Source organism: Epargyreus clarus, unplaced genomic scaffold (assembly GCF_041222505.1).
Source record: "Epargyreus clarus isolate Ecla_fem2 unplaced genomic scaffold, WU_Ecla_fem_2.2 ptg000001l, whole genome shotgun sequence".
Taxonomy (NCBI): Eukaryota; Metazoa; Arthropoda; class Insecta; order Lepidoptera; family Hesperiidae; genus Epargyreus; species Epargyreus clarus.
The window spans coordinates 765,303-792,288 of record NW_027332209.1 but is presented as its reverse complement, the minus strand read 5'-3'; the positions used below and the strand labels follow the sequence as shown (position 1 = coordinate 792,288).

General features: G+C 35.4%; 3 protein-coding genes across 7 annotated transcripts in view; 2 read left to right on the top strand and 1 right to left on the bottom strand.

Moving 5' to 3' along the window:
• The window catches only part of LOC140742757 (echinoderm microtubule-associated protein-like 2), a 96,097-nt gene extending 89,044 nt beyond the window's left edge, over window positions 1-7,053 (top strand). Inside the window, exons 15-20 of the mRNA XM_073073749.1 lie at window positions 536-657; window positions 1,696-1,828; window positions 4,120-4,207; window positions 4,489-4,633; window positions 5,601-5,682; window positions 6,279-7,053. Coding sequence (XP_072929850.1) covers window positions 536-657; window positions 1,696-1,828; window positions 4,120-4,207; window positions 4,489-4,633; window positions 5,601-5,682; window positions 6,279-6,404 — 696 coding nt within the window. The 3' untranslated portion in view covers window positions 6,405-7,053. The remainder of the gene's footprint in view (window positions 1-535; window positions 658-1,695; window positions 1,829-4,119; window positions 4,208-4,488; window positions 4,634-5,600; window positions 5,683-6,278) is intronic.
• A 3,461-nt stretch (window positions 7,054-10,514) lies between these two features.
• Window positions 10,515-14,394, bottom strand: LOC140742721 (mitochondrial import inner membrane translocase subunit TIM44). Its single transcript, XM_073073702.1, has 7 exons — window positions 14,191-14,394; window positions 14,014-14,109; window positions 13,139-13,442; window positions 12,299-12,405; window positions 12,071-12,160; window positions 11,420-11,542; window positions 10,515-11,146 (listed from the first exon to the last, which is right to left on the bottom strand). The coding sequence occupies exons 1-7, from the start codon at window positions 14,191-14,193 to the stop codon at window positions 10,559-10,561; spliced, it is 1,311 nt and encodes a 436-aa protein (XP_072929803.1). The 5' UTR covers window positions 14,194-14,394; the 3' UTR covers window positions 10,515-10,558.
• A 256-nt stretch (window positions 14,395-14,650) lies between these two features.
• eIF5 (eukaryotic translation initiation factor 5) overlaps window positions 14,651-26,986 on the top strand; it is a 35,846-nt gene continuing 23,510 nt past the window's right edge. For 3 of the 5 annotated variants that reach the window (XM_073073683.1, XM_073073673.1, XM_073073658.1), the window contains exons 1-2: window positions 14,654-15,056; window positions 15,264-15,385. The gene's annotated coding sequence lies outside the window, so the exon portion shown is untranslated. Of the gene's footprint in view, window positions 15,152-15,263; window positions 15,386-26,986 lie in introns of all 5 variants that reach the window. The other 2 variants (XM_073073691.1, XM_073073666.1) reach the window with 2 other exon arrangements.

Sequence of the window (26,986 nt, the reverse complement as noted above, 5' to 3'; positions counted from 1 at the left end):
AACGGTATGAATTTTTTGACCACGCTTTTAACTTTTGAACTCTTTTAAAATTTTTGAACTCGATTTTTACACACTTTGAACGGTTCGATTAATTTAAAATTTTGATGACGATGGCGATATACGATTTTAATATTATCCTATTCTTCTCGTCAGGACCGTCAGGAATCAGGTTTAATGATTTTCCTTGTGCGATTTTAGTGTGGTTTTTAGTTTATTATTGTCCCACTGCTAGGCACGGGTCTTCTTTCAGAATAAGAAGGAATAGGCCATAGTCCACCGCGCTGGCCAAGTGCGAATTGGTAGACTTCACATACCTTTGATTTTTTTTATAAATCTCAGGTATGCAGGTTTCTTCACGATGTTTTGCTTCGCCGTTTAGCAAGTGATAATTAATTTCTAATACGCACATAATTTATAAAAATCAGAGCTGCCTGGGATTTGAACCTCGGACCCCTCGATCGACGCCTAGTTTCTTAACCACTAGGCTATCACTACTCTCATGCTCGTGTGCTACTCCTATATATTTGTATTCCAGGAGCGCGCCCAGTGCTGCGCATGGTCGGCGGACGGCGGCGTGATCGCGGTGGGCGCGCTGTCGGGGCGCTGGCTGGTGTTCGCGCCGCACTCGCGCGAGCTGCTCGCGCAACACCAGGACGGGTCAGTGCTGCTACTAACCACTGCTATTGGTTGCAAGGCAATTTTTTATATTCAGTTTAAGATTAAAACTACTTCGCAACAATCCGCTACGAATGTGTACGATGGTATATACTTTAAACCATGCAGTACCACCCTCCCAAAATGATGCGTGCAGATGCAAAAAATTAAAAATATACACCACCATACATACCACCACCGACACGTGTTTCGCTCCAAAACGGAGCATCATCATGACTCATTTTCATTGGTCGTTAGAGCCCGCATTCGGGGTACGGGAGATTTCTGTTTAAGCTTGCCGTAGGGCCCGAATGCGGTAACCGTTTTCATTAGTCGGTGGGACTCGCATGCGGGGACGGGAGATTTCTGTTTAAGCATGCCATATGTTCCGCATGCGGTAACCGTTTTCATTAGTCGATGATGCCCGCATGCGGGATGTTTGATATTCCTCACCGCACATTAGACAATAGCTTTGAAATTGTGGTGCTGAATAGACGTACCTGCTATGGAACGCCAATTAATGTTGTGTGGAGCAATTTTATCTATTTCTAACATACTTAAGAAGAAATTATTAGCTTCACTAAAGAAAAAGAAAACAATGCCCCCCAACATGCAGGCCACCTGATGGTAATGGCTACTGCCGCTCATGTGTATATATATTCAACCCCAGATAGGATTAGATATTCCTACCTGAGGTCAGCCACGTATGCGCCGCTACCTCTGAGAACTAAGCTGGAACGCCTCCAAAAAGTATGTCTCCCTTACCACACTCTTCTTAGTGTGTGGTAATAGCTATTGGCGGCCATCACATCTGTAATTTATCCGGCCTACCCCAAATAAGTCTATCTAGTTAGGAATCTTCCTACGAGTACCTATTGGCCAGAAACGCGTGGCTGCTCCTCAGGACAAAGTTGAAACGTCTGAATTAAGTCTCCCTTATAACCCACCCTTTAAAACGAAACACAGTAATACACAACACTGTCGTTTTTAATTAATAAAAAAGGTTTTAAAAATTATCATAATTCAAAATATTGTTTGCAGCACGGAACCAATCCAAACGATCCAGTACGCGCCTAACAACAAGATGGTAGCGCTGGGCTCGCGGGACAACTTCATATATATTTACCAGGTTGATGGAGATGGCGCGCGGTACTCAAGACTCGGCAAGTGCTTGGTAAGACAGCTTTCTAAAAGTCGTATATATTGAAAACTAGTTCATAAATTTACAAATCAAAGTTTAGAACTAACCTAACCTATCCCGGTTTTGTAAAAAGCGCTGAACTTCTACCCACTTCTAAATAATTTAGAACGCAACCTATTCCTCACATTTTACAAATGACTGTGCTACAATATTCAAAGCGCGAGCTTCTACGTAAAAGCCTTCAAGGCTTAGTAATTATATTATAATTAGAATAAACTAACTTAATTTGACCTTCAATTAACATAGAGTTCTTGTATGAAAATGGTTTAAATCCAAAACACGCTTTTCTAAATTTTCACAATTATCTGTTTATAAAGTAATTACTCGCTTCAATGTGAGATTATATAATAAGATAAAAAGTCCAATTACCTAGATACGTCGTATATGTGCCACTGTTACAGCAAACTAAAGACTCGCTTTTTATTTTTTTTAATAATAATATACTCATCGTCATGTGACACCACATTTGTTAAGAACCATCAAGTGTGTTAGAACGGCTCACAAGAAAGAAAATGTATGGGTAGTTTTACCTAATGTAGAAAATATCATCTGAAGTCATTGACTTCCTCCTGAGGTATTCCCAGAGCGCTATGACATGGGGCTCTTCAAAAAAGGTGCAAAAAGAGCTCTCCTTCAAAGCCGGCGATGCATTGGCGACTCCTCTGGTGTTGCAAATGTTCATAGGCGACGTTGACTACTTTCCATCAGGTAGCACGTCTGCTTTATCGTTAGGCTCAAACATATAAAAAAAAAAAAAAAAAAAACCTACAAAGACGTCCAAATAAAAAGTATGACAAAACTACTAGTCGTTCATCTTTTGACGAACATCATACCAAATGTTAATAACTTTCTAGTTCTTCATCATGTCACAAAATCTGGATGAAATATTGTTAGAGATAGATATTCCAATCATTAAAAAAAAAACATTTAAGTATAATCCGAATCATCAAAGATTTAAATAAAAAGATACCGGCCGAATTGATAACCACCTCCTTTTTGAAGTCGGTTAAAAATGGCGGCGTACTCTTATAACAAATACCAAATACATACTGAAATCTATGATTGTAATCTTTGATAATTCGAATTATACTACCAGTTAAATTTTAAGTGTAAAAAAACAATTTAGAATATGCAATACATGATCATGTCTAATCAAAGAATCCATTTCATGCCACTAGTGTACGGAGAGAAAACGTAGACGGGTAAACATAGTTATAATTATAGGTTCGTAGGTAGATATGTAACGCATGCTACATGCATGGTAATACAGACCACACAGTTAAATCTTATATATAAAATTCTCGTGTCACAATGTTAGTTATCGTACTCCTCCGAAACGGCTTTACCGATTTTCAACAAATTTTATATGCATATTCAGTAGGTCTGAGAATCAGCTACTATCTATTTTTCATACCCCTAAGTGATAAGGGTTGTTCACCCTTAACAGTTTTTATTTATATGGCTACAACGTTTGCTAAGTCAGCTAGCTACATTATCTTTTATGGAGTGCTGTTTTTGGAAGACTGGTTTTGTACAAAAGCCATCATTATGATAAACATCAACCATTTTATTTCAATGTTAAGCTTGAGAAGAATCTCATGCTTAACATTGTGATAAAGATGATTAGCTCAAAAATGAGCATCGTCTTTTAAATAGAAAATTTCGTTCAATTTTCTTCACGCGGGCCGCATAAGCGATAACATAGTTTAAAAGTATAAAACTTAGTAGAACCTTATGGAAAGAAGATTTCAAAAATTTTATCATTTCCGTAAAGCATGAAGCTATGATGAACTAAAACCTACATTTTTCTTCTATGGAGGGTGTGTGCATATCTCTTTCTTGGCTGTGTGGTCTGAGAATATACAAATAGTTTTAGGATATAGTGTGATCTATAGTAGGCATTCATAGTTGTATATGATTATATAATATTGCCTGTTATATAAAATAAAAAGTTATTTACTATAATTTACTATGTATTCATTTATATACCCTTATTGTAAATATAATAATTTGAAACTTGCTACAAAATATCCATGTATGTCTATAAATATGTAGTATAAATGTTTGCAAGTAGTGCTAGTAATAGTGTATTGATCCATTTAACATATTTGTATACAAATTATCAACCAGCTAGATGTATTCTTGTAATATATTTCTGTTATTGTAATGTAATGATTAATTCTTTTATCAATAAATGTTGTATAAAAGAAATAATTATCACATTGCTTAAACTTTAGTAGTATAATATATTTATGTGTTTTCAGGGGCATTCCAGCTACATAACACACTTGGATTGGTCGGAAGACAGTCAGTATATTAGGAGTAACTCTGGAGACTACGAATTACTATTCTGTAAGTATTGTGTTATTATATTTTAATTAATTAGAGCGTCATGCTGTGTTCTGGTTTGAAGGGTGTGGTAAGGGAGACATACTTTTCCGAGGCGTTCCACCTTAGTCCTCAGGGGTAGCGGCGTATCTGTGGCCGACCTCAGCTAGGAATATCTAAACCTACCTGGGTTTGATTACAGATGTCCATGGGCGGGAGTAGCCACTTACCATCAGGGGGACAGCATGCTCGTCTGCTACTCCTATATTATAAAAAAAAGAGAACCTAATTTTGTTTGTTCCCAGGGAACGCGAGCACATGTCGGCAAGTGCCGTCGGCCGCGGCCATGCGGGACGTGCGCTGGGCCACGCACACCTGCCCCATCACCTTCCAGACCATCGGCATCTGGCCAGAGAACGCCGACGGCACCGACATCAACTCCTGCACCAGGTATACCATCGTCCCCTGTAGTTCCGGGACCAGAGTAGGGCTACGGTATCCCCTGCCTGTCGTCAACTAAAAGGGGGCTTCTGGGGTCGCGGATGGCAAGAGTGGGAGCTCGAACCGCCCGGCCAGCGGCCCCGGGAAGGACGATGATATGTGTGGTCGCATACCGTCGTGCCCACCAGACGGTGTGGCGAGCGCCAAGCTCACCTAGGCAGAGCCCGACGGGGCAACGCGCTAAGAGGACCCCGGTTGCATTCCTTTGGAGATCCCGGAGCCCTCTACGCAGCGTCGAGGACGGCCACCGGGGGGGTTTTCTTGCGGTAAAAATCCCACATAACAAGGCGTCGCTCCCACGTCGTCGAGTACCTTTTGAAGGTTTCCCTCTCCTTAAAAAAAAACATGGTATACCATCGTCATCGCCAACACCATAATCATGATCATTACTTTCGTCATAATCATCATCATCATCAGTTGATACGAACCTTAACTCATGATTGCACGGCCTGTATTTTTTTTTTATCAAAAGCCGTACCGTACCTATGTGTAACATACGTCTGATATAGTCCGCGCCAAACTGCTAGTCCGCTCTGAAGTTGTTGCGCGCAGGTTCAGTTAGCATATACTCCGTAACGTAACGGCATACTAAGGTAGCTATGTCCCGCTATTATCTACCTTTTGCTATTCGCTATATTCAAAGCGGACTAGCAGTTTGGCGCGGACTCTACATAGTTTACAATACAATTAAAAACAATCTGCATGCATTCTTACCGTCCCATGTATACTGAATTTAAAATATTAAATATATTTTCAAAATTATTGTTGCTAATAAAATAACCCAGCAATTTATTGGCCGTTTATTAAAAAAGTTATGTTGCCAATTACTTAATAGAATGCTTATTTTATTATTAATTCATGTAGGTATGACAACCATATAATTTCCCAGCTTAACTTTCTCTAATATTTTTTTCAGATCACATGACGGCCGGCTAGCTGCTACAGGAGATGATTTTGGCAAAGTTAAATTATTCGCCTACCCAGTCACACAACCAAAGGTGAGTTTCATAATAAATGTTTCTACCCAGTTGAAAATTTATTGACTGTTTAGTTAATTGGAAGCATCTACTTATTGCTTTTTGGACAATTTTTTCAATGACCAACTGACGAGGTTTCTCTTCGCAATATTTACTGATTTTTTATTACTAAATTAAAGGATTATATTATATTACTAATAATCGATACTCCATAATTATATACAGGGTGAATTTTTCAAACAGACCTTCAGGGCCAAATCCTAAACAAGAATGATTAAAGAAAAATGCTCCAAATCAGTTCATTTTGGGAAAAAACAACCGTATACGCATATACGTATATCAGATAGTGGAATAATATAGAGGGTGTATTTTTTTCAAAATAAACTCGTTCGATTCCCGGCTAGGGAAAAATATATTTTAAAAAACTAATGATGCAGTTATATTTTGTATCAAAATCGGCCTTGTAACTCCTTTCAGCATTTTTCGCCAATCCTTACAAGTTTCGGATTTGGCCCTGAAGGTCTAATTGAAAAATTTACCCGGTATATGATATAATATGTTGTAGAGTGAAGGATAGTTGTATGAGTGCATGGATGTAATGTTGTGTGTGTGTTCAGTCGCTGTGCCAGCAGCTGGGCGGGCACTCGTCGCACGTGACGTGCGTGCGCTTCCTGCCCGACGACGCGCGCCTCGTGTCCGCCGGCGGCCTCGACACCAGCGTCATGCAGTGGGCGCTCGACTAGGCACCGCGGCATGCTGTGCACCCGACTGGATGACGTCACGCACTGAGCGCGCCGCTAGACATGACGTCACGCAGTGGGAACGATACTAGATACGACGTCATGCAGTGGGCGCGCCACTAGACATCAGCGTCGTGCTGTGCGCACCCGACTTGATGACGTCATGCAGCGGACGCGCCACTAGACCTGACGTCATGCAGCGAGCGCGCCACTAGGCATGACGTCATGCAGCAGACGCGCCACTAGACATGACGTCATGCTGTGCGCACCTGACTAGACGACGTCATGCAATGGGCGCGCTACTAGAAACACCCGCTAGTGCCGCTGCCGGGCGGGCACTCTTCGCACGTGTCGTGCATATGACAAGTACCGCTAAACGGGCGACATGCAGTAGGCGCTCCACTAGACATGACGTCATGCAATGACCACTCTACTGGACACACCCGACAGCGCCGGCAGCTGGGCGGGCACTCGTCACACGTGACTTACATGCAACGAGTGCCACTAGATACCGGCAGCATGCAGTGGACGCTTCACTAGACACGACGTCATGCAGCGGGTGCTCCATTAAACTCACACCACTAGCGTGATTCAGTGATCGCTCAGGTCACGAGCCAACCTCTAAAAGCGCAGGACCCTGCTATGATTTCTTAACCATAACCTTAGGATGATCATATTATCTTTTTCAATTTTGACTATTTTAAATTGATCAAAATTAGGAACTTACATTGTCCCAGAATATAACACTTAATTTCTGATCTTAACATTTATCTGCTTATAGATACATAAGTTTGAGAAGTACAATTTTATATACACAGGTACAAACACCTAAATTATTTTTCGAAACTTCAAATTACTTATTACTATTTGTGAGTAAAATGATATAAAAAGTACAAAACGAACATACGTTAGTGGTGTATTGTAAACATTTCTGAACAAAAAAAAATTAAACATCTTTCCCATTTTAATGAGTGAAATTACATAAATAAATTTCAATAATTTGAAGCTTGCTTCTTAAGCCTTGTACTATAATTGACGTATTAAAAACCAAACCTGTCAATTTTATTATGAAAATATCCTTTAAAAAAATTATGTCTCTCATTATTTTATCACGAATATGGTAACGATACGACAAATTAGATACAAAAATATATAATCATTTAAATATTGGAATTTATTATAATATACTTAGCACTTTAGTGCGCTATTTATATGTAATTAAAAGCCTAATATTAATTGCTAATTTGTACTAAGCTTAACTTTGATATGTAATCTTTTGCATACTCTGTGACAAAACAAATTAAATAGAAATAAAATCTCAGTGTTGTATTAAACGTTATATACAATTTATTTATTAATTCAAGTAGATTAAAAAGGCAATTGCGTACGAATAAATGAAAGATTCGTCTTATAAAGAATTTGTAGTTCTATTTAAATTGTTTTGTCCAATAAAAAAATATATATAGGGATGATGCACGGTTGTGACACGAAACTGAATGAACTCGTCGGTTAAGTAACTAACTATCTTCAGAGTTAGTATAGTTATATACTATCTTAGGAGTTGAACAAACGGCAAGTTAGTATAGAATGGTTATTCCGTCGAATTATTCTTACACGGCAACACTACGCTACACTATTTACACTTGCAACTGCAAATATTGTTGATATGTGATTGAGCTTTTTGGCCTACTTTCTTAATTTATATTTTCTTTATATTTTCTTTCTTTATTTATATTTATAAGCGTAATAATATAATTGATCATATTTTTGGCACGTTTTAGCTGTATTATTTAATAGGCATTAAGTTTTACAAATTAGTTTAAGTATTTTAAGTTAATTTAAGTTTAATGTAACGTGGTTTATGAAAATATTTGAAAAAAAAAGATTTTGTTCTTTTTTCAATGAACCTCCAGATTATTAGAACAAGATATTGCATTTGTAAAGTCATCAGAAAACATAAAATTTTCAAAGTTTAGTTTAATAAAAGAAATTTCATCCCTATAAGATCTAATTAACTACTTTATTATAAATAATAATTTATAATTATTAATTTGAAATAATGTTAATAAAAGGCAACTTAGCCTATCTTAAGGCAACTTTTAAATAAATATTTTTTAATATTTTCATAAACCGAGTTATTTTCTTTATAATAAAGCGGCAACATTCCCTTATGGTCTAGATCCGAAGCTAAATCGAACTGGACCGAGCTGATAATAGAATGAAACTCATTTTATAATGAAATTAGTACATTGGGTAATACATTAAAAATGGGTTTGCTAAAAAAATCCTGGACAGGATAATTTTAATTATTTTTTGAAAAATTAAAATTTAATTGAAAATTAAATTTTGCAACATCAAGATAATAAGAAAATTCTATTCTGAGTGAATGTTAAAAACATACAGAATGTGCAGGCTTTGGGTTGCCTATTATTTACGTGGACGAACTACTGGGTTGTCAGGTATAAACAGGTATTTCGCTGGCAACTACTTTCACTCATGATGATAATAGATAAAATTTTATATCAGTAGAAGCGCTGTTTTATTGTGAACACGTTGATATAGGGTTGTCTGCAAAATGAAAATTAATTTTTCAAAAAATAATTAAAATTATCCTGTCCAGGATTTTTTTAGCAAACCCATTTTTAATGTATTACCCAATGTACTAACTTCGTTATAAAATGAGTTTCATTCTATTATCAGCTCGGTCCAGTTCGATTTAGCTTCGGATCTTCTACTATTAGTTTTACATTTCTTTGTAACCTAGTCACCGATAGTTCATTTCATTGTTTAATTACTGTCTGTAACTCTCATCTAGTTAAGCACTAACGTCGTAAGCGTTTATTTTAATGTATATACGATAATGTATGATGGCGTCTGTCCGTCTTTTTGAATGTGCCTCTAATAAAACGATGTTTATTGAATTTGACTTTTATTTTACGTATAATGCTTGAGGAATGGTTGCAATGATTCGTCTATGGGATTGTAACACCCTAGAGCGGTGCGACCGCACCGAGCGTCGTCATTCGACCTGTTTAGTAAAAAGGCTAAGCTGTTAATTGAGCGTCGCCAGGACCTAAAGTGTCACCATGAGATGTCCACCACTTAAAATTTTTGCTAGCGCCTCCCCTGCGTAACTGGGTCCAGTGTATTATCTCATAATAACTTAAGATGCCAAGTACCTTTACAGATTTGAAATTGTTTTTTTCTTGCTGGTGACATTGAAGAGTTGTATTAAAAACTTGTCATAAATCCGCACGTAGCGACTGGGCTATACTATGACTAAACCCTTTCTTACTCTCAGCCAGCAGTGGGGCAGAATAGATAAATGATGACGATACTTTTGTCTTATTGTCAAGTGTACACTTAAATAAACGACCGTTACGTACCAACTCAAAGATTTGAGCATAATGGGTTCGCCAATTATCTCTCCTATTATAAGCCGAAAGTAAAAACTACGACTTATGTGCTTATTGTTTTATTTTCGCGTTTTAAGGAAAATTTATATAATAATATTATAATTATAATGACTAAATGTACGAAAATAAAATTACAATATTAAAAAAGGTAAATATTATATTTCGCGATATAATAAAATCCTGTGCTTTGGTTAATTTTTATATTTCAACGAATAAATATAATACTTCGTAAATCATATTCAATGCTTACAACAATATAAGAAAAGACAAATTATACAAAGTAAAAGTATTAATATTATATATCTATTGATATTGGTAAATGTGTATAAAATATTTATTTAATCAGTAGTCTGCAATTCATTGAAATAAAATGTTAATAAATAAAAAAATTGTATTTGTTTAGTATACATTAAAAATAATAATTGATTCAAAAAATACGTTACGATTACTATTAACAGAAGATAATCTAATATTCCTTGATTCCAAATTAAAGCATTACTTTGTACTACTTAGGTTCGTTAAGTTTTGAAGCACCTACTGTTAAGTTGTATGTATCTGAGAAATTTTACCCCAACATTTCAAATTCTCAAGAATCCTGAATGATAAGCTCAAAAATCCGGCCTAAATACCGCAAAAGTATTCGTAAGAATTTTTACAGATCTTTACAGGTGAAGGAGAGCCAACAGTACCAAAAACATTTAAAGTCCAACGATTTAATTCAACTATTGTATAAATAATACACTATATCAACTGTTCTACACTGTTTGCTGACAACTCGAGCAATCTCCACGCTGCCTTGGGGTTCATTTCCTGTGGGTCTCGACACAGCACCCATACATAGTTGACCCGCATGACCTTGTCTGGGCTGCCCTCTATGACTTTGTCTTTAGCATCTCTGACACACATAATTTGTTGTGACTGGAATGTTACCACCAAAACGGGGCCTTGATCCATCATTTTCCCCATGACTAGTTCAATTTGCTCTATGTCTAATATTTTTGAGTCCAGTCTGTACCCCAATTGCCTGCACTGTTTGATGGGCGTCGCTAAAATGTTGAAAACGCCTTCGTAGCACCAGTCCTTTAATATCTCCAAATCCCCTCTGACCATAGCTTCCAGTATATTTGGTATAATATCGTTAGCGCAGTCCTCGAGAAACTTCTGCGCAGTAAAATTCGGGTCGATTTTGCATATTTCCGTCAAAGTTTTCGAAAGTTCTGTTTTCTCGAACAAATTGCCAAAGAGACTGCCTACTTTTTCTGTCATCAATCTGGACGCTCTGACCACTGGGTTTTCGGATTCTTCGTATTTTATCTTCCAATCTAAAACCTACAAGTAATAATTATTCATTTAATATATACATTCAAACCACACATTACAAAATTGAAACATTATTTTGTAAAATATGACATCAACAGGAACAAGACTATTCTAGACCAGTAGTGTTTGACTACAATAGATTATTAACACCTTACTACCAAATGGAGATTCACCATGGTCTTCTTAAATCATCTTATTTATACCATTACATACTCATTTACCGCTTCAATTATATGTAAGAAGTTAGACTTGAGCATTTAAATTATAATGTAAGAAGTGTACCTTATTAAAGTACTGATTGTTATTCTTGAAGTCCTCCCACTGTTGGTAGAAGCGCGAATCACGGTGAAGTTCTACGCCCACGCTCTCCGTGTCCGGCGCGAATGACCGCGACTCCTCTGCTACCTGCGTATCATCATCACATCGCTGCTTCAATTCAAAAGTACCACAAATAAAAAAATATCAAAAATGTTTTTATTGCAAAAATGCCATCGTAAGCCTTTATATTTTTATATTTGAAAAAGACTCCCTTTGATTTTGCATTCTGCGATACAAAACCCACGCAACCGTTATTTTTGAATTTTCGTATCACAAGCGAAATATAATCTAAACCATCATATTGTTAGTTGCGCGTCGACATACGAGCTAAAAGCACGTCTTTTTTGTACAAAAGTGCCACATCTCGAAAACTAATCTGTGTTATGCATAATTTTATAAAGGCCTAAATGCTACCCAAGGGTATAATTTTAAACAGTATAGCCTAATCGAACGTTGCTTTAATTAAATTTATTTACGGTCAAAGCAAAATAAAAATAAGTTTACATAATTAACGTGTACAATTACTTTAACATGCATACAATATATTTTATAGTACAGAACTCTCTACATAACATGTATAATGAAATTAATTTGTTGTTTATATAATATTCTTACCTCAACCCTTTTCCTTAAGGACACAGGCGAAGTATACACGCGTCCTTCAAGACCGCGAGGCGTCATTTCGTTTTTAACCACTTCTGTAGCCTGAAAATAGTAAAAAAAAAAATATTGAGGACTTTGGCATGTTACTAAAAATATACTTGTAGTATTGAATAAATAACAGAAATTCAACTGAATACCATACATATAATGTTGAATATTAAATAATAGAATTTTCTTTACCTGTGATATTGTTTTGAAAGCAGAGGTCTGACCCAGCTTTTGGCTTTTGTCTGCTAAACTCTCTGCAGCATCTTTAGCCGTTTTAGATATGTCCTCTGTTATTTTGCCTGTAATTAGAGATACAAAGTATGTGAGAAGTGATAATCTGCCTAATAGAACTATGACACCCCAACTCAAGGTAGCAATACATAATGACAAAAAATCTGGTAGAGGGAAGAAATAAATAGTAAATAATAATAATCATTCTGTCATTACATATTTAATTCACAGAAATAATATGTTAAAAATATCAATTAAAACATAGATAAACATAATGTTTTGTAGAATTACAAGAACTCATATTATATTTATTGTAAATTAGATCAGTAACATGTAACACCTCTACTAATTAACACTAGGTTTATTTAAGTCATACTTTAGACAACATACCACTGTTGTCTAAGTATGACTTCTAATCTAAGTAAGATAATCCTACATCTTTACATATTAATAAAATTGGAGTGTCTGCTTTTAATATTGAAATAACTGCTTTTTACTACATGCATATGAATATACATACGGTATATACACCAAAATAACATTTTTTACAATTTTTGTCGGTCTGTCTGTCTGTCTGTTTGTTCTGGCTAATCTCAGAAATGGCTGGATCGATTTTAATGGGACTTTTATTGGCAGGTAGCTGATGTAATAAAAAGTAACTTAGGCTACTTATATTTTAGAAGGAAACTGTGCCCCTGTTTCTTTTTAACGCGGGTCAAACCGGGGGGCACAGCTAGTATGACAATAAAACTGAACACAACACAAGTATAAAAGTAAAGAAATAATATACATTATCCTTACCAGCCTTTTTAGCAATTTCCGTTTTACTAGCCTCCTCTAACACATGTTCCACCTTGCCCTTTATACCCTCAAAGGTTTCCTTGAACACCTCAGAACCCTTGGAGGCTTCTGATTCAACCGCATGGAACTTCCTCCTCGCAGCTTGCAAAGCTTCCGAGTTCTCCAACTTCTGGGCTTCTTCTCTGAACTTCTTGATGTTGTCTTTCATCTCCTTGTTTTTTGCTATGTCTTCTTTTATGTTCACGATTATGGATGAGAAGAAACCCTTCCTCGCCGAGTAGTGGCGACATTCTAATGCAGTGTACTGAAATAAGACATGTAAATATATTATTTTTAATATTCTTATACAAAAAACTCCATTTTTTTTTTCTTTCAAATTTACCAATTTTTAAATATTACAGGGAAACATGATAGTATGAAGCCATGAACTAATTATATGTATATACGAATGACAATACAATGTATTGAACCAGAATATTTTGGTGCTTTTCAAATTCCACCCTTGTTCTTTATTACATTGGCCGTTGAGGAAAATACTTAATGCAGTACTGCATGTCCTTGATGATTTTATTATGGTAAATATTTTATAATTAATGACTATAATTGCGCAAATTTGCTTTAGTTCCATGTTTTCAAACTAAATTAAAAACAAATTCCTGTCGTTAATACTATCTAGCAAGAAACTGCGCATGTCTGGCACTATCAAAATCTCACCTCAGAAAGATTAAACTTTTATAAATGAAAACTTTATTACGTGACGCTCAAAATATATAATCCAGATATAAAATAATAATCTAGTGAAATTGCATAGAAATATATGACTGTTTCATCATACTGGGATTAAAAATACAGGACTATTTGTCATAATGGATTACCTGATCAGTTTTGATAGAAACAACAGTTGGTTTAATATTTACTGGCACTACACATTTCCAGCGTGCTGGGCTATACAATAATTGTCGACAGGAATGCTGAAAAAACAAATATTCTAGCGAATATAAATCTTTTACACACATAACCTAAATATGACATTTGAAGAAAATTGTGATCACCATTTATAACTTTTAAAGATTTGACTACACGGACAGAACACTAAATTTATTTATGTTTTTGTAAAAAAATAAATTACTCAACCGAATTTCGGTTTTTACGATAATATAGACCAAAACGATTCATTCATAACTCATGCTTTTTTTTAATCACTTTTGATCACGGAATGAAGTACTTTTTGATTGGTTGTTTGTGAACTTTGTGACATGAATTGTCAATGGTTAAATATCATAGACAATTTTAATTTTATCTTAAGAAAAGCAAACGCTTGCGAAGTATTATACCGTATTTTTGGTTTATTTTATATAATCACGAATATTAATTAAAGTAAATTTAAAGAAATTTTAATTATTGTTTCCATTTATAAAGTAAATTACTTAATTTGTGGTACAACACAGAATACTATTGTCTTGACAATGTCAATAACCATAAACGAAAGTTAAAAAAGTTGGCACTGTTTCCTGTTGGCAAATTTAATTTTTTATTCACTTTTTTATTCTTTCGTGAAAATCATTCTATTTTATTTGATTGTAAAATAAAAATTTACGGTAACGTTTTACCATTGAAAAATTAGTCATGCAATATGTTTCCAGTGTATTATCCGATTTTTACCAGCTTAGAATGTTCTTCGCTTCAAGTTTAAAAAAATGCTCGTTTCCGGTGTGAACTCAGTTCCAGAAACATAAGAAAGTGTGCAATTTCATTTATTTTCTGTCGTCATTTTTGGCCACGGTATCGCGTGCGCGTTTGGTGAAATTCAGTTTATTTTATGTTCGTTTCTAGTGGATTGTGAACCGTGGTCGAGTTGTGTTTTTTCTGCTGAATACGCGGAGTGAAGATCGAAGAGACGCTTTGTCATAGGGGGAAGGTACATACAATAGCTAGAATATCGAATATCTTCAGTCAGACCATTATTTACATATATAGTGCGCATAGTACTAGATACCACGTTTTTGCCAGCTGGTGCGTACGTTTCGGCTTGTAATCTGTTGGAATTAAGATGTTAGAGTTAGTGGAGATAGTTAAGTGATAGTGTACATTCTGTTAGTAGTGGAGTAATATTGAATTGTGGCAGGTTGGTGTGGCCGGTTGGTTTCCGTGGTGCCAGCTCCGTGGAAGAATCAACAATTCATCCCATCTGTGAGCTCTCGTCCAGTGGGGCGCTACCATTTTATATGACTTTAGCAAGATTTACAGGTGAGTGGCACGCAAAATATATTTTTGAATATGGAATGTTCGTAGCACACTACAGAAACGTGAGGCGGTGCGATGCTAATTAGATTTTTGTTCGAAAGAGGTTATCTTCATTTCTTCATTTAGACTTTTTTTTAACTAATAGGATTTTTTAAGGACTACAAAGTACAGAAAGAAAGCAAGCAGAACTCTAGATAGATTAAAATCTGAAGCACTTAGACAACCTTATTTATAAGCTTTTTCAAATTTCAAATATATTTCAGAAATTTGAATCCAAGAATGATACCTTACTCCAAATAACCAATGAACTACACAAAAATGCAAATGACTGTGGTTAGTTTTTTTCTAGATAATGTAGAATCATATTATAGCACTTGCAGACTAGTAAGATAACATGTTACTTGATTATCGCATTTTAAAATTTATAAACTTATCCAATATAGTGTTTAGAACAAATATTTCAAGTAAAATTTCAACTGATCTACTGAGTAGCCTCAATGAAATTTGAATTCCTTTGCTGAGCATGGATCCCTCCTGGACCCTCAAGGAGATCATGAATTGCACACATGAAAATTATCTTTTTGTATATTTAAACTATTTTAAACAAACACACATAGGCTTGATTCTCATTCCTCGAAACTGCAATGCAGGTATACCTGATTGCAATCTTTGTAATTCTTTTTTTTACACTCACTTTACATACATTTACACATTCAATCAATATATAGTATAAACACAATATTTTCTGTACATTTGGATGAAAGTCCTATCATAATCTGAGCATTATCCATACATACCATCCACCCAACTTAAAAAAAATACAATGGGTTTGGTGTATAAGAAAACCAATTTAAAAAATATTATATAATTATTATATTTATCACATAATTACTATTTATTTTCATGTGTATTTTCTTACTACTATTATTAAATTTTTAATGGGCCACTGCTGATCTGAAATGTTGCAATTGCATAAAAATATAATTTGCAATTCTAATTATCACTTGCAAGTTACTTTGTTCATTATCATATGTATAAAATTCTCGTGTCACAATGTTAGTTACCATACTCCTCCGAAACGGCTTTACCGATTTTCACCAAATTTTATATGTTAATTATTATTAATTATTTTATTTTATTTCAGTAGGTCTGAGAATCAGCTACTATCTATTTTTCATACCCCTAAGTGGTAAGGCTTGTTTACCATTAACATTTTTTTATTTATATGGCAACACAACGTTTGCCGGGTCAGCTAGTGTTATGTAAAATTGAAATATAGCATTCTGTGAAAAATATCATGTAGGAAACAATGAATCCTATTAATATACAACTCATCTTAGGTTCACCATACATCCTTCATTGTATAGGCATACAGTAAAACAAGCTGACCGGCAAACGTTGTGTTGCCATATAAATAAAAAAATGTTAAGGGTGAACAACCCTTATCACTTAGGGGTATGAAAAATAGATAGTAGGCCATTCTCAGACTTAGTGAATATGCATATAAAGTTTGGTGAAAATTGGTAACGCCGTTTCGGAGGAGTACGGTAACTAACATTGTGACATGAGCCTTTTATATATAAGATGAATGTTTAGTATAACCGAGCAGACATAAAACATTCCCAACATACCATCTTCAGACTTTGCAATATACAAGTTCCTATTCTTCTGTTAGTTTTAACTGGAACTTGAAAAGTGTCAATTTATCGTTACCATTTGACAAATAGAATGACCACAAATCATCAACCAAAATCGAATGCCTCTACCCCTCAGCATGCAAAATATAACCCCCGCTAAAGGCACATGACGAAAGTTTTCAAAATCCAGTACATAAAAGTAAGTTGTCCAAATTTAACTTATCTATTTCTGGCAGTGCAGAAACTGTGGCCTCAAATGGTATAGCAACACATTGCAAGCCTCATAATGCTCCCTAATCCTCTTAGTACGAAATTGCTTGTGCAGTGGAAATGTGGTCTAACTTGAAAAGAAGCTACATGCGCATACGGTTATCATCTGGCGACTGAACTTCATCTGCATTGAACAGAATTAATAAGATAATAAGAAAAATAATATATTATACTAGCTAACCGACAAACGTTGTGTTGCAGTATAAATAAAAAAATGTTAAGGGTGAACAACACTTATCACTTAGTGGTATGAAAAATAGTTAGTAGCCGATTCTCAGACCTAGTGAATATGCATAAAATTTGGTGAAAATCGGTAAAGCCGTTTCGGAGGAGTACGGTAACTAACATTGTGACAAGAGAATTTTAATTTTACATATAAGATAAAAAAAACCAATACGATTAAAGTAAATAACAGTTCAGAAATCATTAACTCTGCCATCACCACAAATGTCATTAGCAACATAAACACTCGACAATCAGACTAACGCGCGTTGAGCAAGCGATTTCAAGTGCGTTATACAATGTGTTACACGTTACTCTCGTTGCGTCACCAGACGTCATTGATTAGAGGGTTTGTAACGTAACGCTGATCGGAGGTTTTTGTCGAAATTAATTGTGAAATGTGTAGTAATTCGATTTTCAATTTGAATAGGGCGACGTTAGCAACAAAGCATGGCCGGTCGGTTCCGAATCATTGAGTCGTTGTAGCAATGTTTCCTGTTTCGAATGAGAAAGTGTCTATTTGTAGTGCTTGCATTTTTCAATGGGCAGGACGTTTCACTAATATCCCTTCATATCACCATAAGAAACATCTTTGAAGTACAAATAGTCTCCTAGCATGATGGTCGCAAGGACGGACTGACAAACGGACAGGACACACAGACAGGACTAAAAATGATTGTTTTAGATTTAGTACAAATATTCATAAGAGAGTTTTGGCAGTTAAAATTTACTGAGAGTTAGATTAATTTTATTTGCTTTAGAGTATTGACATTTTATGCAATGTAATTATGAAAATTGGTCGTTTTTATAAGGCATATCCTGTAAGCCGAAACGGTAATAGACATCTTATGTATGTTCGATACGGGGTTCCGTTAATCGAGTCTCAATTAATTTTCCATTTCGCAGACAGTATCCGTGACAAGATATTGATTGACGCCCCACTTAGGCTATTCGTGGAACCCATTTTACGGGAATGCTCTATCATCGTGGTCGCAGGCGGCGGATCGGAAAAGTGCAGTAACAATCGATAATAATATCATAACTTAACAGTAAAAGTTCGAAGTGATAGATATCGCCAGAGATTTCGGAATGAGATTGTAAGACTTTATATCCAATTGGATATTAAAGTACCAGTAAGTCATAACGGCCTAGTGGCTAGAACTTTGGATTTTTGTCAGTTATATGCATATTATAAAAATAATTATCACTTGCTTAAACTGTGAGGGACAACATCGTGAGGAAACCTATGGGGATGAGTACTTAAAAGTTCTCGTGAATGTATGAAGTCTACCAATCGGCACCTTGGTAGCGTGGTCGCCAATTGAAAGCTTAATTTTCCTTGTCACACAAAATAATGCTATATTTACTTACGTGCATTTATAGCAGCAATTGCAATTCTAATAGATGAGATCCAGACTTAGTTTTTAATGAATGAGTCATATAATGAGCCCATGAATCTTCGTTATTGCTTCAACCGTGTGCAATCATTCGTCATTAATGTTTATTTACTAGTCTAGTAGGAGTAGTCTCTTCCGGAATATCATTGTGTTGTTAAATCATTTTACACTCAAAGATAATATTGTAATGAATAATGACAAATTTCTTATAAATAAATTTTACAATATTATTTATATCCGATTACTGACTATTCCGCGATTTCTGAAGTATCTCTATCATTAAAATAAACGATTCTTCAGAGTGGAAAAGTTTCTTAACAATCTGGGTGAAAGTTTCAAAACTTCGCTCTTTACGGAATATCCTACGACCCCATTGCGTCATTTACAATGGAAAATCTTTTTAAGAGATAACAATTCCGCTAAACTGTTTTGTAAGATTGTTTGGTTAGTTTTTATTGTTTACTGGTAATAGACTGATGAATTATAAAGGAGAATGCCCATTCTTAGTACTGATTTTTCTCATGCGTCAAAATAAAAGTAATATTAAAATTATTTTTTGATTTTTTTAGATAATTTGTCGATCAGAATAGTTTCTTTGAACAGGAGATTCCATTTAAGATAAAATAAGACGAAATGTTGATTGTTATTGTTAAAAATTAAAATGGCGGTATTTTATATTCGGAATTCATTATTTTAGGTTTTTAGGATTATTTTAGGTTTTTTTTTACCTACTACCTTTAAAAGTAAATGGAATATGTTAATCGAACTACATTATAGGTACCTACTATCAGTTAAAACCGACCATCACTATCGTCGGATATTTTCGATTTTGAGGTTATGTAACATTTCGGTAAATAACTTCAGAACCCGGGTGCTGATCAAAAAAATAATTATTGGTAGTATTGGGTTAATTATACATCGTCCACAACAAGTTTCAATTTGATACAACTCTGGACGGCGGTCCATACTTTCATGGGCATTGTCCTTTACACGATTCTTGGTCTGTCTATCTGTGTTCTGAATAACTTTAAATAGTACAGGAAATCTCAAAGATCTGCGTAGGATCCAATGGTTAAGTTGAATGCTTTTCAAACTGCAGTAGTATTTTTGCCTTTACAAAAGATGCATGATTATGCAGTTTCCTTCGAACCACGACGACCTTTACTAACATCAAAATTGGAGTAATAGACCACTAAATCATAATACAAAGAATTAAAGGAACGGCTTTGTTTCCATCCACCCGTAAAATATCGATTTCAACGTCACCGAGCAGTCAGCCATATGATACTTTATTTCCTTCTCTATTGGCTATCTGCCGTAAAACAAAACATTTCTGGTCTAACGAAATAGGTCACATGGAACTGGTTTATTATGTTTCTTCGTCAATCCACTGTTGTTCCAGTGCTGGGATCTCCTCTCAAAGGGAGAGCTGTTGTTGAAGAACTCTCGGGCGAACTGCCTACTCACAATTTTTATATCAGTGATAATTATTTCTAACATGTACATAACTTTAAAAAATCAGAGTTTTTAAGAAAAGAACATCAAACATCCGATTGTAAAGCTGACTTTTGTCCATTTTATCTTTCAGATCGCAAGAATAATCTGACTAATTCCAATTAAACCCACCAACAGCTTCAGATCTCGTGTGTCATCCTCCCGTGCGTCACATCAGCCCTCTCTCTCAATCGATAAGCAATTTACTGTGAATTGAAAGTAATTTATCATGTTACCTGTGAAGCGGAAACTCAATTTGTAGCTTACTCTTCTAAAATGCGTATACTCGATGAAAATGTCACATGTACATTTTATTTCGCTGATGAAGTGTTAAGAAAAAAATGATCTGGAAAATAGAGATATTGCAAAGCTTTATGAATACGAAACAAAATTAAATAATCCCTCTATGAAGTGTCGGTTCCGTTCAATATCTACAGACATTAAACGTGTCTTGTCAGACACGTACGATATCAGTAGCTATAACTTCACCATTAATGTTCAAGAGGCATTCGAATTGAGGTATCCTCTCAATTGATTGTTTATAAAACATCTGTGTTATGTTCAATGTGACGATATCTACCTCCTTTATACAATCCATCCATACAACCCAATCCGTTCAACATATTAGTTAGATTCCTGAAATATTTGAGATAAGCGTTGGCATTGTTTGCAAAATTTAATGCCTAGGATTTGTGAAAAATATGAACAATTTTACTTTTATGGCCAAACACCTTAAATAATAAGAAAACTTTAGCACAATATATTGATTAACACCAGATAAAAAGTGGATATACCTTTGCAGCGACATAATATAAAAGCGCGCGATGACAAAACTTATTTCTAATTAAAAGTTTTTCCCATCATATTTTTTTTCTCACTAACTTTATATATGAGAGTTCTGTTTTTGCGAGTTTCTGCTTGAAGAAACTTATTTTATTTATTATCCGTCGATTGCAATATTATTATAATTTGTTCGTTTCCAGTAGCAGCTGTATTATTATTAATAATAATAATAACATCATTTATTACTGTCACGTTTAATTTTTTCCACGCTAATTCTGTTTGTAAATATATGTATTCCATTTGCATGCAGAATATACTTATTTAATCCTCTAGTTTTACTGTCGAAACTCATTTACGTCAAACTCATTTATTACATCAATCTATGTAAGTATGGATCTTACACTCTGAGAAGAATACTTTTTACTTTATCTTGTGAGCAGATTGAGCTGTCTTATTTGTAAATAATTAAACTTTGTTATTATTATAATGCACAAGTTGAATATATTAAGATGATGTTAAATATATTAACATGATAAGAATAAGTCCCATATCAAAGTGAATATTTTTTATTTTGTCTAAGTCCCATGAGTACTAAAGCATTTGCCATCTTCAGTACACTTCCCATCTATATGAATTTGTTGAAATATGGGCTGTATACAGAAACCTACGCCACTGGAATAAATAGCACCGATCTATTGGTTATATTATGTCTATGTGTTACTAGTTGCCGGTTTATAGTATATACTTACTATATATTTACTACAGTATCAAACGGCTTGCATTCTCATTCACGATCAATGTATTACCGGCCAGGCAAACTTCTAAATGAATTTAACATTATGTTCTATATGTGGGTGTTTCTCTCGTCTATGTGTATCCAAACCTTCGATACGAGATCCTAGTTTTTTATAATATAGGAGTAGCAGACGAGCGTGCAGTAACACCTGATGGTAAGTGACTACTACCGCCCATGGATATCTCTAATCATCCTCAGATAGATTTAGATACCTATCTGAAATCGGCCACAGATGCGCCGCTACCCCTCAATTGGAACGCCTCTGAAAAGTAAGGGAGACACCTTACCACACTAGCGTAAAAGTAAAAAGCCTCATTTTAGTAAATGGTTACAGAATGTTATCGTAATTTGCGTTATCTTTTCCTCAATGTGGGAAGCTGCTACGGTATTCGGTATTCATTGAGCGTCGCGACGGCCGCCCGGTGCTGGTTTGCCGAAACGCGTTATGTCACCGGGGTCGACGCACTCGCCTTTCTCGTCTAGCACAGAAACCCCGTTCTTGCGCTCGCGTGTTTCGGATGATTGATCGTCGGTGGATGGAAGGTTGTCTGCTATCTTTCTGGGTCCATGATGTTCGGTGATTCATTTGACGTCTGCTTGACGACCTTTTAACCGGCACTCGCTCATCGCATATCACCACCTCAATTCTCACATCATATGCAAGTTGTGCACACATGGTGTCCCTTGTGCCGCTTCTCCATTGTGAAACACCTGCCGAAGACGGTGGTCGATTGAGTACTATGAGTGATACCATAAGTCCTACAGAAATTCAGAGATTTGAATTTCAATTAGTCTTTAAAGTAGCATTAATATGTAAGTACTTATTATTTTGCCCTTAAGAAAGGCCTAATTCTCGGCCAGTAATATGCGTCCATACGGACAATAGTCACCCATAGTGCCCAGTCTATAGTCTGATTCATAATTAGGTGTCCAAAATGTAAACAAAGAAATGTCACTGTCAAAATTAACAAGAAACACAAACTTTAACAAACTCAACAAGAAACGAAAATTTAACAAATATACACAATTTAACAAACGCATTACGTAAACGAGAAACATAAGAGTTTGATCACAATCACGAAAATGAATAATATCAGTTACGAAACTTAAAAATGACAGCACAAGAAATGTCTTGGATTCCGATTGTGTTACCATTATCACATTTTAATTTTCTACCATAAACTTTGTTTTTTATTATTATTACTGTATGGAACGAAATTGAGGTGATATAAATATGAGAAAATGTGAATTAATCTTAATTTATTTAGATTATTATTTTATTATTGTTGTATTACTTAAATATCGACAAAAATAAAAACTACCATTTCCAACGTATTTTCTTGATATGTCAACACCTTTGTTTACATTTTGGACACCTAATTATGAATCAGAGTATAGTATGTAATACGACACTTATATTTGATAACATAATGTTTTGTCTTGTTAGATCAAAATATGTATATTTTATCATCGTTATTATGTCTGAATGACTATCCTACTAAATCCGAAAGTCATTTGTTAATTTCACATAATTTCATAGTTATTCTAAAAACTTCGTTTGAACTACTTACGTTAATTTAAGTTTGTAAAAATTCTATTTTTTTTTGTATTCCATGAAAACTTTTATACTGAAACTAAAATATAAAAATAATGTTTCACTTAATATCGATTTCATCTATCGTTAAAAGGTGCTATTTTATCAACCGTTACAATTCACTAGAATTGTGTCGTACATTATACTAGCATTGTAAGTTTATTCTAATGGATTCGCTGAACAAATAGCACAATTTCCACTGCGACAAAACGCATGCCGGTATCCGAGCATTGCAGTCGTGAGGTCATAAGGCTGCCTACGCATTGTCGGTTTGTTTGTTCGAAATGTTTGGTGTATAAATGAACTAAATTAATGCGGGCTTTACAACTGAAGTGGTACACACGCTTTTTAGAGTTAGAAAAAGTAAAATTCATAAAATTTTAATCTTTAACGCCTAGCTCAATTGGCACAAAATGTTGAAACAGATTAGGCATACTATCTGAACTTCCTTTTATTAAAATAAAAATGTAGTTGTATAAAGCAAATATATAAAAAAATGTTGGACATCTATTTTAACTGCAGTGATTTAAAGTGGGTTCGGTAAATTAAATATACCACTTTGTACGTAGCGCAGTTGTATTTTGAGTATGCATAAAAACGCATTTAAAGTACTATAGTCGGGTTCTCATCAAGGCAAAGTAGTATGCTAGAACCTGGTCAGAAATGCATTCACCCATTTGGTTGATGCGTGTGTCCACGGGTAAGACACTGGGCTTATTAATCGTACATTGTACACGACTCACGAGTAATGATGTGCCGAGTCGGCCATTTTTGGTATTCGAGTACTTTAGTACTCATATAAAAAAGAATCGAGTCAGTACTCGAGTCCAAAGTATTCACAAAGTACTCGAGTACTTTGCACAACATACAGTCCAATAGCACGGAAGAGCAAAAAAAAAAAAACGTCACTCACTACACAAAATTAAACAAGTTTTTACTTGTACGAGTAGTAGTTGTAGTGTACGAGTATCGTCAGTATTCGAGTATTACTGGTACTCGAGTATCACTATTGGTACTCGAGTATGCGAGTTTATGTAAGTACTCGAGTACTGACTCGAGTCGACCTGACTCGGCACATCTCTACTCACGAGTGACGGCATGCATGCCGAACGCGTGGCGGCGGTAATATTATCAATGTTTTGATAACTTTGTTTATTGTTTTGTGTACGCCTTATCGCCGGGACAGTTGGGGCTTTATTTTAAACGTTAATGTTATCTTGCGGTTGTAATTTGTTCTCGTTGCGGACTTACTTTTTTTTATTGCAACCGTCTCGGTCACACTCTGTCTACGAAATAATGGTGAGTGATGTATGAGAATCGAACTAACTTTGCATTAGATTGTTTGGTATACGTACTTGGATTTACTGTAAAGTACACTTCGTACAATACACAGTATTGTAACTATAATTTATTAGTCACAAAAAAGCAATATTCTGAAATGTTGCTTTTTTGTGACTAATAAATTATAGTGACATCGTCGAGATAATAATATGTTTAGTAAATAGAGAAAGAAACAATGTTTGTAATGAAAAAACGTGATAAGCATCAACCTGTTTTAATTACAACTGATATGAAAATAATGGAATGGTTTTTGTATATGATTTTCGTGACCGTCAGAATGGCCGGTCACTACTCATATTTTACATCGAAATAATTACTAAAAGTTGCTACCTAGTTGTTACCTGTATAATTAAAAGAGAAAACCCGAAGTTAAATATATTACGCTTATACATTATACAGGCGTTTAGTCCTCTTATATTAAATCCGTAATATTTTTTTATCCTTAAAAGCTATGAAGTCCAATACGATGCATATGAAGGTAGCAATTTGGTAGTAACTATTGATTCCAAAAAAACTCTATTCATTTGCGCAGTTTCTTCTCACTGGATAGGTGAACGGCCATCCTGATGTCAGAATGGCCGGTCACCTCAAAAAGTAGTTTATCTTTTTTTAATCGAAGGTAGCAATTAGTAGCAATTAATAGCAACTAGTAGCAACTAGGTAGCAACTTTTAGTAATTATTTCGATGTAAAATATCGGTAGTGACCGGCCATTCTGACGGTCACTGATTTTCAGAGACTATTTTGTTTAGTACAAGTTTATATATTCTTGACTGACTTTGACGTGTTATTCGGTTTTTAAATGTCTTCCTAATTTCTCAATTAACGTTTATTATTCGCCGATATAGCCAGTTATGTCGCTGTGTTGGTGTGAACTAGTTCTAGAAAATAGAGCACCCATGCTAGTGCATGCGCGATACTGATGAGTTGGCGGAACTAGAAATTTCTCGCTCTGATCGACATCCAGTCATAATTAGTGTTGTGTAGCTGCCTCGATAGCAATTATGACATTCGATGATGCATAAGTAAAAGGTTATTCTCAGTTATTTATATCTTCTGATAATCTATCTTTATGTACATACATAGGTTATATATTTTTCGTGTGATTTACTGTGGCAAATGTCTTGTTAGTTGGGATTAAAACTACTTCGCAACAATGCGCTGTCAATAACTCGATACGTATGATGGTGTATATATTTTTAATCCATGCATTATGTATAGTTCGCGCCAAACTGCTAGTCCGCTCTGCAGTTCTTGCGCTCAGGTGTAGTCGGAGAGCCAATGAGGTGGAACACAACTACAAGCATAATTATACTCCGTAGCAACAGTAAGGGCACACTAACGCAGCTACGAGGGTGCGTTTTTAAGTCCGCGGAATGGCAGGGTTGGAGGGGGGATAGCGGGCTCGTTAAGGGCGGTACGTGTTAAGTGACTCATAAATAGTATAAATATAAAGTTTTATCACAATTGCATCATTAGTTTTAAAACTATCGACAATTAGACAACTCAATCCGGAAGAAAATTGGAAGTATGGGGAAAATCGAGCATCGCGCCGTTATAAAGTTCCTTACCAAGCAAGGAAAGTCTGTGCAAATCATAATGGAAGAGATGTCATCGGTTTACGGGGACTCTTGCCCTGGAAAAACGATGGTTTACAAGTGGAACAACCTTTTTAAGCAAGGCAGGGATTCACTTGAAGACGACCCACGACCAGGACGGTCTGTTGAGGTGACCATTCCGGAAACGATAGCGGAAGTCGAAAAATTAGTACTGGAAGATGCTCGGCTAAAGAAGAAACAGCTTGCAGAAATGGTTGGAGTATCGGATACAACCATTTTTAAAATTCTGCATGACCATCTTGGCATGACTAAGGTCAGCGCGCGGTGGGTGCCGAGAATGCTCACGCCGCCTCAGAAACAACAGCGCGTTGAATGTTCCCGTGCGTTTTTAAACCTCTGTGGAGAAGATAAGGATATTGTACTGAATCGAATTGTTACTGGAGATGAAACTTGGGTTCACCATTATGAACCTGAGTCTAAACAAGACTCCATGCAGTGGCATAAAAAGGGTA

Bases quoted from the DNA above. Each gene is read 5' to 3' on its own strand.
- LOC140742721 (XM_073073702.1), bottom strand. The intron at 13,443-14,013 runs GTAATCCATTAT...GTCTTATTTCAG, and splicing joins TTTCTATCAAAACTGATCAG to TACACTGCATTAGAATGTCG. The intron at 12,161-12,298 runs GTAAAGAAAATT...TACTATTTTCAG, and splicing joins CTTTCAAAACAATATCACAG to GCTACAGAAGTGGTTAAAAA.